The sequence below is a fragment of the Pleurodeles waltl genome, chromosome 5 (genome assembly GCF_031143425.1).
Source record: "Pleurodeles waltl isolate 20211129_DDA chromosome 5, aPleWal1.hap1.20221129, whole genome shotgun sequence".
Taxonomy (NCBI): domain Eukaryota; kingdom Metazoa; phylum Chordata; class Amphibia; order Caudata; family Salamandridae; genus Pleurodeles; species Pleurodeles waltl.
Window position 1 is genome coordinate 466,668,159 of NC_090444.1, and position 18,231 is coordinate 466,686,389.

At 43.3% G+C, this 18,231-nt stretch overlaps 1 protein-coding gene across 1 annotated transcript in view; it reads right to left on the reverse strand.

Annotated features, from left to right (window-relative positions):
• The window catches only part of EXO1 (exonuclease 1), a 210,435-nt gene that overhangs the window by 173,722 nt on the left and 18,482 nt on the right, over positions 1–18,231 (reverse strand). Inside the window, exons 3-4 of the mRNA XM_069234279.1 lie at positions 7,637–7,756; positions 3,583–3,706 (exon numbers count right to left, since the gene is read on the reverse strand). Coding sequence (XP_069090380.1) covers positions 3,583–3,706; positions 7,637–7,756 — 244 coding nt within the window. The remainder of the gene's footprint in view (positions 1–3,582; positions 3,707–7,636; positions 7,757–18,231) is intronic.

Genomic DNA, 18,231 nt, shown 5'->3' on the forward strand with positions numbered 1-18,231 from the left:
TGAAAAATATAATAATTGTTTTTTAAATGGAAGAGTTTTAAAGTTAAAAAACTGCTTCTGGATATGGGAACAAAATGTCTGGGAGACTGACTTGCCTTTAAGCTGTCCGTTCAATAACAATCAATAACTCTCCACATTTGTTTAAGTATCCTGAATAGAGAATCCCAGATGTGTCACTATTAATAACCCTAAGCCTCTGGGTTTGTTTCTAGTGAATGTAATGTGCTGTTTGTTAGTCTTGGTGCCCTTGCCTTCATGTTTCTTCATATAAAAGATAACTTTCCTGTATTAAGCTGATCTCGACTCAGCCTTTTAAGGCTCTATGGGACCATTAGCTTTTAATTAGGTGCATTTAGCCCTTTAACATTAAAGAAAATACATGATAGATTCTTATTCATTAATGTACCATCCTATATTTCTACCCAGGCTGCTACTATTCTCAGTATTGGAACATGGAACTAGTCCTCCCACGTCCTCTTTGCACATACTTTCGAAATGTTACTGACTATACTTCTGCCCTCTCTTCCTCTCACAACTCTGCTGCCCCAAGTAGGTAAAATGCACTGCAAATATCTCTCTAACTGAGAACTTAAAATACTCTTTGAGGAAATAACATAGGCTAACAGCTCCATTCAGTGTTTAGCTCATGTCCTCATGCTACTCCCGCAGCCCCCCATTTGAGTTATGTGAACAAAAGCATTGAGCTTTGTCCTGGTTATGGCCAACAGCCGCACCTCTACATCACCTAGCGGCTTTGCCTATTCAGGTCTTGCCCTAGATCAACTATTCTGATTTGGTCAAGAAATGTCTGGAGTTCCCCTGTGATGTCAGGTCTTGTTGATTTGCATTCTCACAGTAGCTTCCTAATAATAATCCTCCCCTCTCTCTGTCATCTGGTGCATTACTCAAGGTAAGTTCTCTTTTGTGGCATTTTCCAAATAAAATGTCTGGACGATAAATTGAGGATAATATTTGTTCTGGTCAAGGATTTTGTTTGGTATTCCTGGCCCTGCCTGCAGAAAATTAGTTGGAAGGGGTTACCACACCTATAGGCTATGTCTTGCTACCAAATGAAGGGGGTGCATGGGATGTATCTTAAAAGTGATTTGTTTCAGCAACATTTCTGGTGTCTGCGGGGTGTGCTTAAGGGGCAGTTCCTTGATTGACTGATCATTCTTCCCCCAGCAGCTGCCATGACACCAATATAGTAAAATAAAGACCATTCTGGTGTCCATTTCCACCAACTGAATTTTGAACTTGTGCAAGTCTCTCCTGTGACTGCTAGAGAGCGGGCTTTTTCTTGGGATTATGCTACTCTCACTCAACACACACTCAGAACCCAGGGGCAATCCTCTCTTTTGTGCCTTCATTAGTGTCATACGATGTACCAACAAGCTCTGGAGTTAATAGGGTAAGATAGGCCCTGATCCTTCGATTGCCACCTTAGTGCCGGATTTTTCTATGTCTTTGGTCCTCTCTTAAGCATTATTGCTCACAGGGGGGTTAAGGCACCTGAATTCTAACAGTTCCTCCCACGCTTCCTGGCTGATGCTTGCATACTTCTCAGCAGGCTCCGAGGTCCCCTGCCTTCTCTTTCAGATATGCTGGATAGCCAACTCATCGTGTTTCCAAGCACCTGTCCCCTCACAAGTCCTTTGCACGCCAATCCATGGAAGTTTTGCCTCCTTAGCCACCCCTGAATTTTAGGAACTCTTCGTTCCATATCCCCTCATCATGGATAGGCCTCTGCACTACCCAGCCACGTGGTGCTTGTGCTCCCAGGGAATGCTGGGCCATGTCATCCTGTTGTCGGTATTGTAGCCGTCCAGTTGCTCATGCATAGGTCCTCCTTCCCACTCAGTCCGGCTGCATCTCAAGGTAATGAAGCACAAGATCAGATGCTACATCAGCTTATGTAACAGCCAACTCCTACTGCAGTGATTCAGCACTTAGGCCTCACTCTCTGCATGAGGGCCCACCAGCTCGTTCCAGATTGTGTCCTGATCGCAGCTTCTACCATAGGAGCCCCACAGCTTGCCCTCATTGCCTCAAATCTCAGATGTCTGTTTCAATGACACGCAAGGACTTTATAATAAAACTAAATCAACACTGTCAAATATCACCACTGTGCCACTCCATTAAGTCCTCCACAGTAAGCAGAAGAGAAACTGTGGCACAAAGTAATTGAATGATATCATGCTTCTGTTAGAGCAGTTGCTCTATTCTCCATCTGGAGCTAGGGATTCACTTTAAAAAAAAAAAGATACTTATTATAAAAGTACTTTCCCACCTAGCTGCTAATCTTAATATTTCAGGTTATCATCAGTCGAAGAGTCAGAACACCTTGAGGCTTAAGGGCCTGTGTTTCAAAAAGATGAAACAAGTAGATATCTTATTTCTGGAACAGCAGCTTACCTCTGGATCAAGAAGAAATTCCAACCATGACTCATTTATAAAATAAAGCCAGAGAAAAAATTATTTAACCTACATTGTTTGCTGGACAATTTAGTAAACTATACTATGGTAGTTTTATTGTGGAAAAAAATAATATATATATATATACATATATACACACACACACACACACACACATACTATTTTTGTATAATTTTTTTTTTTTTCCTGGAACTTTATATTGATTGTACTTCTGTGAAGTGCACTGTGGCCTTCAGGTGTAATTGGGGAACAAACATCTGGCCATTTAGAAATAACTGAATTCTAATTGCCTCAATCTACATCAAGTATGCAAAAGCACCTTACTTAAAAAGGAGTTGCCGTAACAATCCCTCCTTCTCTCCAAAAAAATAGCAATTGGTAGGGAAAGCTAGTAAACAGAAACAGCAGCAACAAGCAAAAGAGCAAAGGAGCAAAAGAACAAGGGAGGTATGCAGTGTTTTTTTTTTCTTTTCAAATCAGGATGGGTTTGGAGAGGGGAAGCAGCGGACTGGGGGGGGAGGGGGGCACGAGTACACAGGGCACAGAGCAAGGTAACATGCACTTCCGCAGACCTTGGAAATAAATAGGAAAAAAACTGTTGCTGAATGTGGAAACTGAGAAGGATTAAAGTAATCCAAGGGACAAACACAAGAAGAGGAAGGAAAGCTACTGAATGAGAAGCAAGCAAAAGTATGCAACAGAGATGAGCAGAAAATGGCCAACCTAGAGCCCACTCTTACTATTGGTACCGTACAGAAGGGGTCTTGGACAAAACAAGTACAGCAAAAAGCTGCCTGGAAGCCAGACCTAAAAAGACAATTGGTAAACGTTTTGCCAAGGACTACCAGTGTAGGCTAGCATGTATCAACGTGTAGATTGAGACAATTTGAACACAGTATTTTTCTCTGGCAACTGACTTGTTGATTTTCTTTTTTACTTTGAGGAAACGTAAGAGGACTTTCAAGATTTTTTTGATTCCAGTTGTCCACAGATCTAAAACTAGAATTTCTTGGGCAGAATACAACTTTTCCCAGAACATGGATTTGTCTCATGAAATGAACACTATCAACTTAAACAGTTTAAATTTAAGACCCCGAACCCCACCAGTCTGGATTTAATACAGTCAAAGCTATGAAAGGTGCTTGCCTTTATCACTTCAAGGGCCATCGCAGGTGTTACGTTGACGCAGCGTGTAAAGCACTCTCTGGCTTCAGACAGCTTTCCTTCACGAAGCAGCTGCTTTCCCTTCTGTAAATTTAATTGTCTTCTTCTGCAGGTCAATAAAGGAAAACATTAGTAGCTTTTGATTTTAAGTCTAACCTTACTTTCCTGTGCAGAACAAATAGACTTGTGTCAAAATGCTTCATTTCTGCGAGTCACACTCAAGTTTTTTTTCTAAACTTGATGTTACTCTCAACTTTAGTTTTTTTCTGCTTTTTCTTGAATCTGCTATTAGCTTGTGCATAAATAAATCACAGTATAAAATCTCTCTTTCATTGCATGCAATCATTTTGCACTTCATTATTTCATTTCCACATAAGTGTCCATAATATGCTTGTAGGCTCATCTCTCATCTGCTTTTTTTCTCTAGCATCCTGCCTGCTGCTTAACTATACTACTCTCATCGCCTACCTAACCATATACAAACATTTCAGTCTTCCTGGCTAGACCCTATGCCAACCATTCACTTCTACTTTCACCCACAAATTTACACGGGCAAACAATTTGTATGGTGAAAGCAGTCACAATCTTTGCCCACAAATAAGGCATGAACAATAAACAAACACTTAACCTGGCCATCAAAGAAAAATCGTTTTGTCAATTAATTCTTCTTCCTGGTAAATTCGATATTTAGGAATTTATCAAACAATATTTAGAGGCAGAGGATCACAGCATTAGGGATGCCCCAAAATGGCAGCTCTTACTGTAACAGAGGGGTTGAGAAAAGGGAGGATGGGAATGATATTGTTTCAATGGTTAGAGACATGGTGAGAGCTTCCTTGGGGTTGTGCATTTTGCAGAAGCCCAACTGCTGGGGTCTTCCGGCAGGGGCATAGAGGGTGAGTCAGTGCAAAATGTCTTTCAAGAGTTTTATAAAAAGCAGAGGAGAGAGGCAGGAGATAAGCTGTAAAGGTCAGCAGATAGCCTTTTAATATGTTGACAATAGGTTGAGTATCTGGGTAGAGCAAGATCAATGGCCTTGAGTAGGTGCTACACAAGAAAGAGGCGTGAGCAATAAGACTGAATGATTTCATGTTAAGAAGGGAGGTGATGGGGTGGTGTGAAAGGGGTGAATTTTGAGCATTCAAGGTGAGGAGAGTAACATCTTGTTTGTTAGCTAATTAGCTTAGGCAAACAGAATTAGTTCAGGGATGTGGAATTCCTATCCCGATGCCCAGGACATCTTGTTTGGGGTCAAGGGCAACACATTTTTATGTTTATTTTGTCCTTGGGACAAGTAGGCCCAACCCTCTGCAGCACAAACCCTTTGTCTGTCTGTTTACAGAGAGTGGAACTCTCTGCAGTTGAGGTAATGTGTTTCCAAAAGATAATACTGTTCGAACTTGTATTTATGGTTCATTATTTGAAAGCCTTCATTATTAGGGTGAGTGCTGTAAATAAATGTTTTAAGGTCACACTTCACTACTGAGGTTGGTTCCAGTACAAAAAAAAAAAAAAAACGTGTATACACATGTTTGAAAAGTTTAGGCTATAAGGCTAAGTATAATGCTCCCAGAATGCTCTCTGATTAGATGCAAATGAAGTGTCATTTAGTAAAATGTGTTGGTGCATGCTAGTATTTCCCAAAAATATTTCTAATGGAAAATCAGTGTAACCATTTTCAACACGATTATGGGAAGCATGAAAATAAACAAACACTGACAAAGCCAACTGATCTGACATATTTGTATAAGTCTTTTAGTTTCATCAATGCGTGTCTTGTTTTGACATGGCTTTTGTAACACTTTATTGTTGTGGGAGCTATCAGGCCCTCAACACTGTAACAAACACTGGCAAAAAACAAACAAAATGTTTTTGAACTCTGAAAGCACACGTTGCCACCAGTGGCATAACAAAGGCCCCGCAGCCGCCCTCCAGGGGGCCCCTTCAGCACAGCACCTGGCCTGAGTGAGTCTGGAGAGGGGGCTCCTCCATGTTCTTTGCAAAGGGGCACCTTCCAGTTTCGTTACGTCACTGATTGCCACTGTAGTTCCTGACACGGAACAAAACTAATTTGTGTGCCAATATGCTCCTTGTGGAAGAGCAGAATGCGATCGCTCACAGTAAAGCCAGCCGAAAGAGAGAGAAATAGAAGTTTAATAAAAACAAAAGGTCTTTGTTAACACCAGACCTAATTAGGGACCAAGACCCACATGTAGGTAGCTTTTTGCATGTTGCAAACAGCGACTTTCGCTGTTTGCGGCGTGCAAAAAGCACATTGCGATGCACAAACCCAGTTTTACGATTCGGTAACCTGGTTACCGAATCGCAAAACGGGTTTGCGACTCGCAATTAGGAAGGGGTGTTCCCTTCCTAATTGCGACTCGCAGTGCAATGTAGGATTGTTTTGTGACCGCGGGCGCAAACCAATCGCAGTTTGCACCCATTTCAAATGGGTGCTAACACTTTCGCTAAAGGGAAGGGGTCCCTATGGGACCCCTTCCCCATTGTGAATGTCACTGTAAAAAAAAATTCCGAGCAGGCAGTGGTCCTGCGGACCACTGCCTACTCTGAAAAAATGAAACGAAAACGTTTCATTTTTCGTTTTTGTAATGCATCTCGTTTTCCTTTAAGGAAAACGGACTGCATTACAAAAAAAAAAAAAAAACTGCTTTATTGAAAAGCAGTCACAGATATGGTGGTCTGTTGTCTCCAGCAGGCCACCATCCCTGTGAGGGCCGCCATTCGCAAGGGGGTCGCAAATTGCGACCCACCTCATGATTATTCATGAGGTGGGCATTTGCAAAGCCCTTGCGAATCACAGATGGTGTCAGGGACACCATCCTACATTCGGAATTGCGAGTCACTCTGACTCGCAATTTGCGGGTCGCAAATCTGAACCTACCGACATGTGGCCCCAAATTCTTAAAGAAAGTCACAAAAGTGCACCCATGGTATATGTCGTACCCCTATAAAATATTTGTGAACTGTATTTTAGCATGGGTAAATACGATGTGTAGATTTGCTCATGTGAAAATCTATTGAGCATTTGCAAGTTCATTTTCCCTCCAGCCACTTTCTTCCCAACCCTGGAAGAAGTTCTAATTCTGCCATTGTCAGGAGTAAATGTCCAACCTTTCTTATTATGGGAAAATATTAAAGAGAAGCTGGTGAAAATCTTTAAAACATGCAGGTTAGTAGGTTTGCAGACTCAAAGGCATTCCAGCCCTGGAACTATTGCTTACTGCTTCCTCCAGCCCCAGTATGCAGATCTGCAGAAAGGTGGCAAAATAAGGAAATTGCTACAGTAGGGATTGAAACTGCAAGTATTCAAGCCCTACTAAGGTAGTAGCCCTGGCATAATCAGAGAGGCTATTATCAGAGCTCTTATATAATGAGATTGCTGCCATAATTTGTCGCCACACTACATGGCACCAAAGGGACAAGTAGATCTTTTTACAGGACAAGTAGATTTGAGAAGCAACCTGTCCCCTGGACAAGTAGATATTTTAATAGATTCCACACCCCTGTAGTTACAAATAGTGTAGGGAGAATCATGTAATAGATATCGAGCATGGGCACCAGAGGATAGGTTGCAATATCTAGAGAAATTAGTGGCTAGCAGAAGGGCCTAGCAAGATGAAGAACAAAGTTTAAGGTTGGGGGTGGGAAAAAGCGAACCTGCCAACATGCTTTGAGACATGTAAGGGGATGCAGTGACAATGTGTAAACGAGGGCTCCACTCATTGCCAATGGAAAAGTAGCTATGAATCTTGTGGGTTTAAACATTGCGTAAAGGCTGCCACTGAGCTTTTCTCTTTGTTGCAGTACTGTATGGTGTGTGGGGAATGTAGTAGGGCATTGACATTTGGTACAGTTCAATAAAGACTTAACAAATTCTGTGATAATTTCAGATATATCGCCATGTCCAGTAGTTACGTAATGCGAACACACAATGCAAGCACAGATCAAATCACACAAAACCTTATCATCCTTCCTTAATTAAAAAAAAAAAACAATATTAAAAATAAAAACTTACTCTCTCCTCGACTTTTCCACCTCCTTTTTGGAAGGCAAAGTACATCCATCAAAGACAAGTATGGGCTTGATTCCGCACCCCAGGAGCATATCGACAAACTTCATGCAAAATGCAACATATCTGGAGAAAGAGAGAAATTAACTGTTAATACCAGCTGTAGTGCAACCTTATGGGTTCACAACCTCCTAAAGCAGGGGCTCCAATTTACAATATTTAATGCAGTCACACTTAAAATAATGCAACCTTCTTGCAATCATCATATTTCTTCCCATATCCTGAAAGGCGGAAAGGGGAAGACAAAGGAAGGTAAATGTCTCAAAAACCAGAGATGACAGGAGGGTGACTTCTAAGAGTGCAGCTTTGAATTAACTCAGAAAGGGTATTTTTTTTTGTTGTTTTCACTTATTTCTGCAACGCTAAAGTACGTCAGTGGTAGCATATAACATTATCTTCTCTAAGAGCCCTTTTTTAAAAAGGCTGAAAAAGCACGCTGACATCTCCAAATTAGTTCACAGTTGTACATTATTTATATCACCGTTTCACCACTTGATACTTAGAAATGTTCCTTTTTTCCCCAGGTACGAACACTTTGTCCTCAGTGATTAGAGCATAAAACAGGAAAGCACAGTGCAACCGGTCTCCTGTGAAAACGTTATACTAAATCCTGCACTGTATTCAAACAGATTTAAAACAGATGCCTAGCAGATTTACACAGGGCATGATGACAGCAAAGATAGGCGTATGGGTGAAATATGACAAACTGGCTACAATGCTGACCCCATACAGTTCTTCTTGTTAAACTAATGCCCCAGAGCATTCCAGTGGCATTGTCTCCTTCCCCACTGCTAACAGGCTGAATGAACTAGAGAAATCAATCACCATGCTGAGTTCAGTTCCATCCACCCCCAGACTGAATCTTGAAGTTGCTTTAATTCTTTCATGATACCATACTGTTATCTTAGTAGGGCCCAAAAGGCAGCAGATCTTCCAAAAGTTGTTTTAAATGCTACGCTAACACAACTAGGGCCCTGAATCTATGCACCTTCATAAGTGCGGGGGAGAGGGTAGATGGCGGCTTCTCCACTGCAGCCCTATTCAGTTACTACATTCCTTTTTTAATTACCTTTAAAAAAGAAGCCCATTATGCTCGGTTATTACAACCTTATAGATTCGGACTTAAAAAGGAGCACAAACATAAGGAAAGAACTGATAGTGGAATGTAAAGACAGGAAAATTTTCAGGTGTATGGGGAACCTCCAAATACTACAGTGCTTGCAAGCATCTCGTTCAAACCTAAGCAATCTTCCTCACACTAGATCTCAAACAACACCTTTCAACTCGTATAAAAAGTAATTCCAGTTCCACAGCTGAAGTGTCAAATCAGACTCACTATGGCCAGGATCTTGCTGCGCAGACCACTGCACCATACACAAGGCACCAAAAAAAGAGGTCAGAGAGCTACCAAGGACAGACAGTGAAGGGCCATACTCCATCTGAACCTAAAGGAAAGAGACTGTTATTCAGGCTTTTAAAAAGCTCATTATTTAAAAACACTAAGCAGCCTACAGCCTTTCAGGAAAGACATGAAATATCCACAGATGCTGGTTTCTCACTACACCTCGGATGCAATTTGAGATCAAGCGTACTGGAATACTGACTCTAACCAGATTAAATTGTAAACCTTCATAGAAGTGGGCTTGCAACTCAATTGACTGGCGCCCCAACTAATGATCTTCAAGGGTGCCCTGCATCATGACGGACTTAAGACCACATAAAGATCACCCCTTTCTCCTGATTAGAATAACTTAGAAGGGCTAAACTCCTTCAACGATTAATGATAAGACCCGTCATCAACGTTATCAATACTGCTGTTGTGACAGATGTTCTAGCCAAACATGCGAGTCGCCGCCATACGAGGCTGAATGTTACTCAATGGGATAGCACACGGAAGAATTCAAGCTTTGAAAAACACTTGAAAGCCATGAAGTCACTGTGTTAGAGAGAAAGTAAAATATGGCTGTGCTGTACTGATAATAACTACTTAGGTGATTTGTCCAAATGCTAAACATTTTCATTAATTCTGATTGTGAAAGAAATTGCCTCTTAGTTCGGCTATTTAACTGCTCTTTGGCTTTCAGACTGCTCACAGGTTTGCCATTGCTTCCGTTCTTCTTCCTCTGAAATAACACTTTCTATTTCAAACTGAGCGAACAAATCGTAGCCTGTAGCGAGATTACCTCCAAATGCCAATAAGATAAAACAGCCAACGCTTTGACAAATTAAAATGTCTAGTAAAAGGAACAAAGACTATCAAAATGAGTTTTAGTATTTGGGTCATCTGCATTAGATAATGAGCAATGGAGGAAGAAGACATTGAGAAAGAAGTTATTTACATGTAATCTTATTTCTCAAGCTAGGGTATTGTTTCTAAACAGTACATTAAATCTGTGTATGTGCAGAATCCCAAAATATATTTAGAAATATATGGGTTTTGAACTTTCAAAACCATCTTCCATTAAACAACAGTATCAGTCTTTTTCTAAAATATAAACCTATTAAGCCAACTCAGTAGTGTTAATGTACAAAACATAAATGTTTAAACATCTAAAAACACAAAGTTGAGAAACAATGCTCCTAAACTTAGGTTATAGGTAAGTGAAAGTGTGCATGGACACCTTAAGGTCTCGAGATATTGCTCTGTCCTACCACAAACAGCACAGAGTTAATTAATCAAGCAATCTGTGCCTAGAGGTCGGACTGAAAAATGATCTAACATGACCCGGAGTCAAAAATATTAAACAGGCCACTGCAGAGGTGGGTGACAAGTTCATGAATTTAGAAAAAACATTTCTAACTCCATTATGGGATTGCTGCCAATATTCATACATGTTAAAATAGGGTTGCAAGCTAAACCCAGTCTCGGAAGGTTAAGTGCCAGGAGCACAATTACGGAAATTATGCACATAAACTGCACAGAGAACCTTTAACCACTAGAGCCTTGGGTTGACCATGTCAAGGTCTGTCAGCTTATTAGTAGATGATGATGAAACTAGAGGCTATCCACCAAGCAACAGAGTAAAAGATGCCTCACGACAACAAACCTCTATGCCTTTGCACAAGTTGTGTTTTTTCCCTAAGCAATAACGCAAGATGCTCTTAACATCTAATCTACTTTAGGATTGTATACTGGAAGAGTTCAGAAAGAAGACTGGTAATGTGCTTGTTTGATTATAGTGAATCTCTGAAATGACTGACAGAAGGTATAGCAATCATGAATGCTCAGTAACAGAGAGAGAATGTTTCTGGATTTATAGAATAGGTCCTTTCACTATTGGATTTAGCCAAGATGAGGAACTACAGATGTTCCTTAAATATTGAGGTATGGAATCAGTGAACAACATTTGTTCTGCTAATATAATAATTCCAGGCTACATTTTTCCCCCACTTTAGATTAGCGTCCTGCACAGTGAATCACCAAAATATTAACAACTCACAAATAGCCTTTTCTCCTTCCCAATTACCATATTATCTTATGCTGTGAACTAACTGACTTTCTGGAAAGTCACAGTGTCCGAATTTCCACTCTTTCACCATTCATACTGAAGAATCATTATGCGTGGAAGTGGAATTATCACCATGTGTAATGGAATGCAAACTCACGTTTAAAACCAAGGAGGTCCAGGTCTTTTAATATATTTGTTTTTTAAATCTTTGTCACTTTATCACTTCACCATTACAAACATTTTTGCTGTGCAATTTATCAAGTGATTGAAATAGCACTGCTTTTTCAGCCCATTGTCTATTGTTAGGAACCATGCCTTCAAATCCACAAACAGGTATAAATTGTTATTTCGTAAATAATATTGGATACTTCATTGACCTCAACACACACATATACACATACATATATATATATATGCAAGGAAATCTTGTAATAACAAGAAGGGTCAGGACACTTCCAGTATAATTAATGCTTTTTACTCTTTACAACGAAATTCCTCCCAACGCGTTTCAGCCGTAGCCTTGTTCTGTGAACAAGCCTACGGCTGAAACGCGTTGGGAGGAATTTCGTTGTAAAAAGCATTACCTCCCGTCCCTCCCTCGCCTTCCTTTTAACCAATGAGGCCTCCCGCCTCCCCCCTAGACCCTCCCTTCCCCTTTCAAACCCCCCCCCCCCACCCTTATCCCCTCCTGTTCTTTTGTCTAGCCCACGCTAGACGGTTTTCTTTCCCTTTCTTACCTGCACGGCGGGGCCTGGAGGTCGTCGTTGGAGGCACTCCTCGGGACGCGGAGCTCCGCGAGGAGTGCTACGGCTGGGTCGCGTCTTGGACGAGCAGCATGGCTGCTCGAGAGGCGTGTACTGGGGGCCGGCTGACGGGGTCAGCCGGCCCTCTGTGGCTGGGGCGTTGTTTTCCGGGTTTCCGCGCCGCGGAGCCGCGAGGAACCGAGGGACTTCAATTTTGAGATGTCAGGTAGGACGGGCGTTCTGCCCGTGGTTTTTATGAAATTTTACGAAGAAGTTGACCTTTTTAAGGATTGGTGGAGCCCTGTTGAGGGAGGACCAGGTGCCTATATATAGGGTAGTTTTTTGGGGGTGAAAGTCAGTGTTATTTGATGGGTTACCATGCCTAAAGTTCCAGCAAAGAGACGTAGGATTGTCTCTTCTTCCTCCTCGGAGGAGGGAGGTGAGGCTAGCATTGCTACTCCTGAGAACTCACAGGTACCAGACAGGGGTACTCCCCTCATGTCCAGGGAAGAAGTGCAGGATATGATTGAGGTAGCTGTTACCAGGGCACTGCAAGCAGGCGTGGCCAGGACTGGTCAGTCTAAGCGTGCACACTCATCGGTAGCAGCAAGGAAATCCTCATCGGAGAGTGAGGATGAGGCCCCATCGACGTCATCTGGGGTGAAATATGTTTCCAGAGAAGAAATGTGGGAAGTGATGGCACATGTTCGGGACAATTTGGGTTTCCCAGTGTTTCAACCTACAAACTCGGATTCTCCTTTATTTCCTCAATATCAGACACCTTCGAAGTTCGCCATGCCTTTTCAGGGACCTGTGAAGGATATGGTGTTTCGTGAGTGGAAGGATGTGGAGAAGGCTCAGGTTCCACGATTCCTTCAGAAACTTTACTTACTTGAGGGTGAGGAGGTTTTGCCTCCTTCAATACGCTTGGACTCTATTTTGGCTACTCTGATTGGCAAAACGGCAGTCAATCCGGAGGATTGTGTGCCTACGGATGCCACAGACCGTAAAGTGGATTCGGGTCTTAAGAGGGCTTTTGCTGCGGAGAATCTGGCGCTGAAGGCAGGGATTTATTCTGCTTATGCGTCGCAGTCATTGGTTCAAGACTTTGATAAACTGGCGGTGGCTGTGCAGGAAGGGGCGGAATGTTCAGAGCTCCTGGCTGGTATGGAGCAGCAGGCCAGATTGTTGGCTGATGTGTCTTCAGATGTGGTCCGTACTTCGGCTCTGGCATCCGGGTCTTTGATTGGGGCTCGTAGGTCACTCTGGTTGCTTTCCTGGAAGGCTGATCCAGGGGAAAAGGCGGCCTTGTTGAGACTGCCGTTTGAAGGCCGTAACTTGTTTGGAGAACAATTGCCATCCATGCTTTCCAGGGCATTTAAGGAGAGGAAGCATGCCTTACCTTATAAAGGGGGTTCTTCTTCGGGTAAAGGGTGGAAGAAGCATTCCAGATCTTCTCCTACTAGGGATGCTAAATCCTTTTCATATAGGAAACGGCGTTTTCAGCCGCGGTTTTCGCCTAAGAAGTCTGCTCCTGCGACCCGGGGTGGTTTCAAGAAGGGGTCCTGACAATCACTGTGGGCCTGGCAGAGGGCCGGTTGGGGGAAGACTGAGTCACTTTCTTTCAGCTTGGGAGGACAGTGTAAACGATCATTGGGTACTAGACATTGTGACCAATGGTTATGTCATAGATTTTGTGGTGGTTCCTCCAGATTCAGGGGTACGTCCCACACCTCTGCCTTCAGAGGGGTCACGGAGAAAAGCATTATTGGACGGAGTGCGGGACTTACTGGTCAAGGGGGCCATTTCCCACGTTCCGCTAGACGAACGGGGTCAGGGCACTTATTCGGTCTTGTTTCTTGTACAGAAAGTTTCAGGGGGATTTCGACCGGTGCTCAATCTAAAGGAGGTGAATACCTGGATCAGGACAGTGCATTTCCGCATGCTGTCCATTCAGACTATTTTTCCATTGGTCAGGCAAGGGGACTTTCTGGTGTCACTGGATCTGCAGGATGCTTACCTACACGTGCCTGTGGCAAGATCCTCTCAAAAGTTCCTGAGGTTTGCGGTGGGTCAGGACCATTATCAGTTTTGCGTTCTGCCTTTCGGTCTAAAATCTTCTCCTCGAATTTTCACAAAGGTGCTGGCTCCTCTAGTGGCTTTGCTTCATTCAGAAGGGGTGTTTCTGCATCCTTATCTAGACGACATTTTGATTCATGCCCAATCACGAGACCTTTTGCAGAGGCAGGTGGCCCAGGTTCTGGGGGTCCTGCAAAACCACGGGAGAAGTCAGACTTAGTGCCGTCCCAGGATCTGGTTTTTCTGGGGGCTCGGTTTCAGACTCTTCTAGGGTTGGTGACTGTGTCAGAAAAAAGGTTGGGTGTACTCCAGGCTTTAGTAAAGAAGGTATTGTTGCTGTCTGCTCCCCGAGCTCTTCTATGGTTGCGTCTGCAGGGTCATTTGGCGTCGGTGATATTTCTGGTTCCTTGGGCACGTTTCCATCTCCTGTGCTTGATGACATGGTTCTTGAGAAGGTGGGCACCAGGGTCCGGTTCTCTGAAGGACAGGGTTCCAGGGTCCGGATTGATTCACAGAGAGTTGCAATGGTGGTTGGATGCAGACCACATGAGGGTAGGGGTTTCTTTATCGCCTCTGAGACCCGTGGTGGTGACGACGGATGCCAGCCTCTCCGGTTGGGGGGCATGGATGGGGTCGGCTCAGATTCAGGGGTTTTGGTCCCCTCGGGAGGCGAGTCGGTCATCGAATTGGCGCGAATTGCGGGCAGTATTCCTGGCTCTGGTCCATTTCCAGGATTCCCTGAGGGGGTTGGTGGTTCTGGTTCGCACAGACAACTTAGTGGCCAAGGCTTATGTCAATCGGCAAGGGGGGACCAGGTCGAGGGCTTTGTTCAATCTAGTCAAGGAGATTTTTGTGTGGGCTCAGGAGTGGGTTCCTTCTCTCAGGGCTACGTACATTCGGGGGTGGTAAATGTTCGGGCGGATCTGCTGAGCAGAGTGATTCCTTCCTCTCAACTTTTCTCTCTCCGGAAGTCTCTGTTTCAGCATCTGGTTCGGCTTTGGGGTCTTCCAGTGCTGGATGTGTTTGCGTCAGTAGGGAATGCGAAAGTGGAGCGCTTCTGCTCCCGGTTTCGGTGTCCACAAGCATGGGAGGTGGACGGGATGTCATGTCCTTGGCCGCAGGGCCTTTTGTATGCGTTCCCTCCTTTTCAACTACTCAGGGCGTTTCTGTTACGAGTGAGGGATCTGGGGTCCTGGGTTATCCTAATTGCGCCACTTTGGCCGAGGGCGAATTGGTTCCCTTTGTTGAGGCTGATGGCGGAGGGGAGGATGTGGCCTCTGCCCCTTTGTCCGTCTCCCCTGGAGTTTCCCTGCCTCCCATTGGGGTCATTGAGGAGGTTACACTTGACGGCCTGGAAGTTGAACAAAGGGGATTGACAGGTCTAGGGGTGCCGGTGGCTTTAAGTTCTACCTTGCTGGCTTCTAGGAGACGTTCCACTTTGCTTTCTTATGGTAGACAGTGGAAGGTGTTTTCGTCATGGTGCTTAAGTCGTGAGTTGGATCCTACCTGCGCTTCTATCTTTGAGGTGATGCAGTTCCTGCAGGACGGTGCTCATTTAGGGTTATCAGTAGCATCTCTTCGGGTACAGTGGGCGGCTATTCAGGCATTCAGAGGACCATGGCGTAATCTTCAGGATGAAGGGCGAATGATGCCTAGATTTTTTCAAGGGCTTATTAATTTATTTCCTCGCCCGGTACGTTCTTTTCCTTCATGGGATCTGTCCTTGGTTTTGGATGTGTTGACGGAGGCCCCTTTTGAACCATTGGGGGACTGTGATTTGCGCCATCTATCTTTGAAGACGTTCTTTTTGGTAGCCATTACTTCGGCTCGTCGGTTGGGGGCATTGGCCTGTTCCTTTCCTTTTTGTAAGATTTTTCCCGATAGGGTGGTTCTGGTTCCGGTGCCTTCCTTTATTCCAAAAGTCAATTCTTCGTTCCATTCCCGGCAGGATGTCATCCTTCCTTCATTTTGTCAGAATCCCTCATCAAGGGAGGAGGTCCGTTTGCATTCGTTGGATGTACGCAGGGTTTTGTTGGAATATCTGCGGGTGGTGGCTCCTTTTCGTAAAGGGGATTCACTGTTTGTTAATTTTGGGCCGGCTCGCAAAGGTGAGAAACCTTCCACGGCTTCCTTGAGTCGGTGGGTTAGATCTTTAATTCTGTTGGCCTATTCCTTGAAAGAGGTGGTTCCTCCTCAAGGGATCCAGGGGAGATCTACCAGAGGCATGGCGGCTACGGTGGCGGAGCTTCAGGGGACGTCTGTGGTGGAAATTTGCAGGGCCGCCACTTGGGCTTCTCCTTCGACGTTTGTGCGTCATTATAGGCTGTCGGACTTGGGTAGTTTGGAGTCGGTGTTAGGTCACCGGGTCTTATCCTCTATGAGATAATGTTTGGGATGATCTTGGTGCGGGATATTAAATAAAGGTCTTGCAACTCGATGTCCGTCTCCTGTGTGTTTTCTTGCTATGTCTCATTGGTTAAAAGGAAGGCGAGGGAGGGACGGGAGGTAATGCTTCCATTTTCTTACGATAATGGCATTACTCCTAGTCCTACTCCCTCGCCTTCCTTTTCCGTTCCCTCCAACACCTCCCGGTACGGACGGTCTGAGTTGCAGTTTGGGCTTGGTTTTTGTACAGGAGGGGATAAGGGTGGGGGGGGGGGGGGTTTGAAAGGGGAAGGGAGGGTCTAGGGGGGAGGTGGGAGGCCTCATTGGTTAAAAGGAAGGCGAGGGAGTAGGACTAGGAGTAATGCCATTATCGTAAGAAAATGGAAGCATTAATTATACTGGAAGTGTCCTGACCCTTCTTGTTATTACAAGATTTCCTTGCATTTTTATGGCATTTCTCGAAGCCATGGTCGGACCGCCACTTTTTGAGCCTCTGTAATTCCAGTTCTTTTTGTGAATATATATATATATATATATATATATATATATATATATAAATAAAATGTTCTGTTAACACACCGGAACTGTGGCTTCACTTTTTTTCATCAAGAATCTAAAACATACTTCTGCTCTAAATTTCTCCACTATATTAAACTAAGATCATACAGTTTGGTAAGAAAACATGCCGTATGTCCAATATTGCAGATTCTATGTAAAGGAGTGTTTCAATGGCAGCTAATGTAAACAGGATACAAATGCTATGAAGTTGGAATTATCATATTTGAACATGGTATGTACTGCAACTTTTTGTTGTAATCGCAGAATGACCATTATTTACACCCAATTATGCTTCCCAAAAGCAATCAACGTTTATGAATTTTGACTCCATATTTTATTATTTAGATACCGATAAGCGCTCTCTCTTTCTTTCTTCACTCTCTAGTGCATTCATCAATATAGGTTGACTGCTGAAGTACGAACTCACTTTCAATCTAGTAACACACAGCCTATTTTCACCTTAATGTATCATAATGCAGGACTAGCTCTCTCATATGTTTCCCTTCCCCAGTGGCGTAGCGTGGGTTGTCAGCACCCGGGGCAAGGCAAGTAATTTGCGCCCCCTAACCCGTGGATTTTAGCACTCGCGAGTGCGAGCGCGCCCCCCCCAGCTGTTGCGCCCGGTGCGCCCGGCCCCCCCCCACGCTACGCCACTGCCCTTCCCTGAAGGTCAGGTGATAGACAATCAAGTGAAAGCTACTGGATTTTTAATGTTTTGTTGTAAAATAAAACTAATAAAATATCGTTTCAGAAACTTAAGGATTGATCAAGGAAGAAAATAATAATCAATAATGTTAATACAGTATCATAATAGTTATTTATCATCACAACTACTAGTCATCATATCTATGTGGTTAATCCTACGAATGGTGTTTTAGCTGCGAATAAACAAACAATCGGGTACCAACCACAGAATTGGATCATAACCGATATTTTAAAACATTTTATCTCAATAGATAATGGAATCCAATAAATCTTCAATTTTTTGTTTGAATGGTTTATTTAATAGAGTAAACTAGGAACCAGAAACTGTAAGACTGCACTGAACTAGATTGAGACGGATGATTGGAAAATATGGAACATTTCAACTTATATATTTTCACAATTTTTCTATCTTTCTCAACTACTATTTTCAACTATTTATTTGTTCTCTTACGTTATACATTTTTTTTTTTTTTTTTTTACTTTAGAAGAGGTTCTACTAAAATAGTGTATTTTTTGTATTGACTACATTCTTTGAATTATGAAATCACATTGTTTTTTTTTTAAACTAAAGCAACGACATTTGTAATTCTACCACTTGCTAGTCACACCACCTGATGTTTAA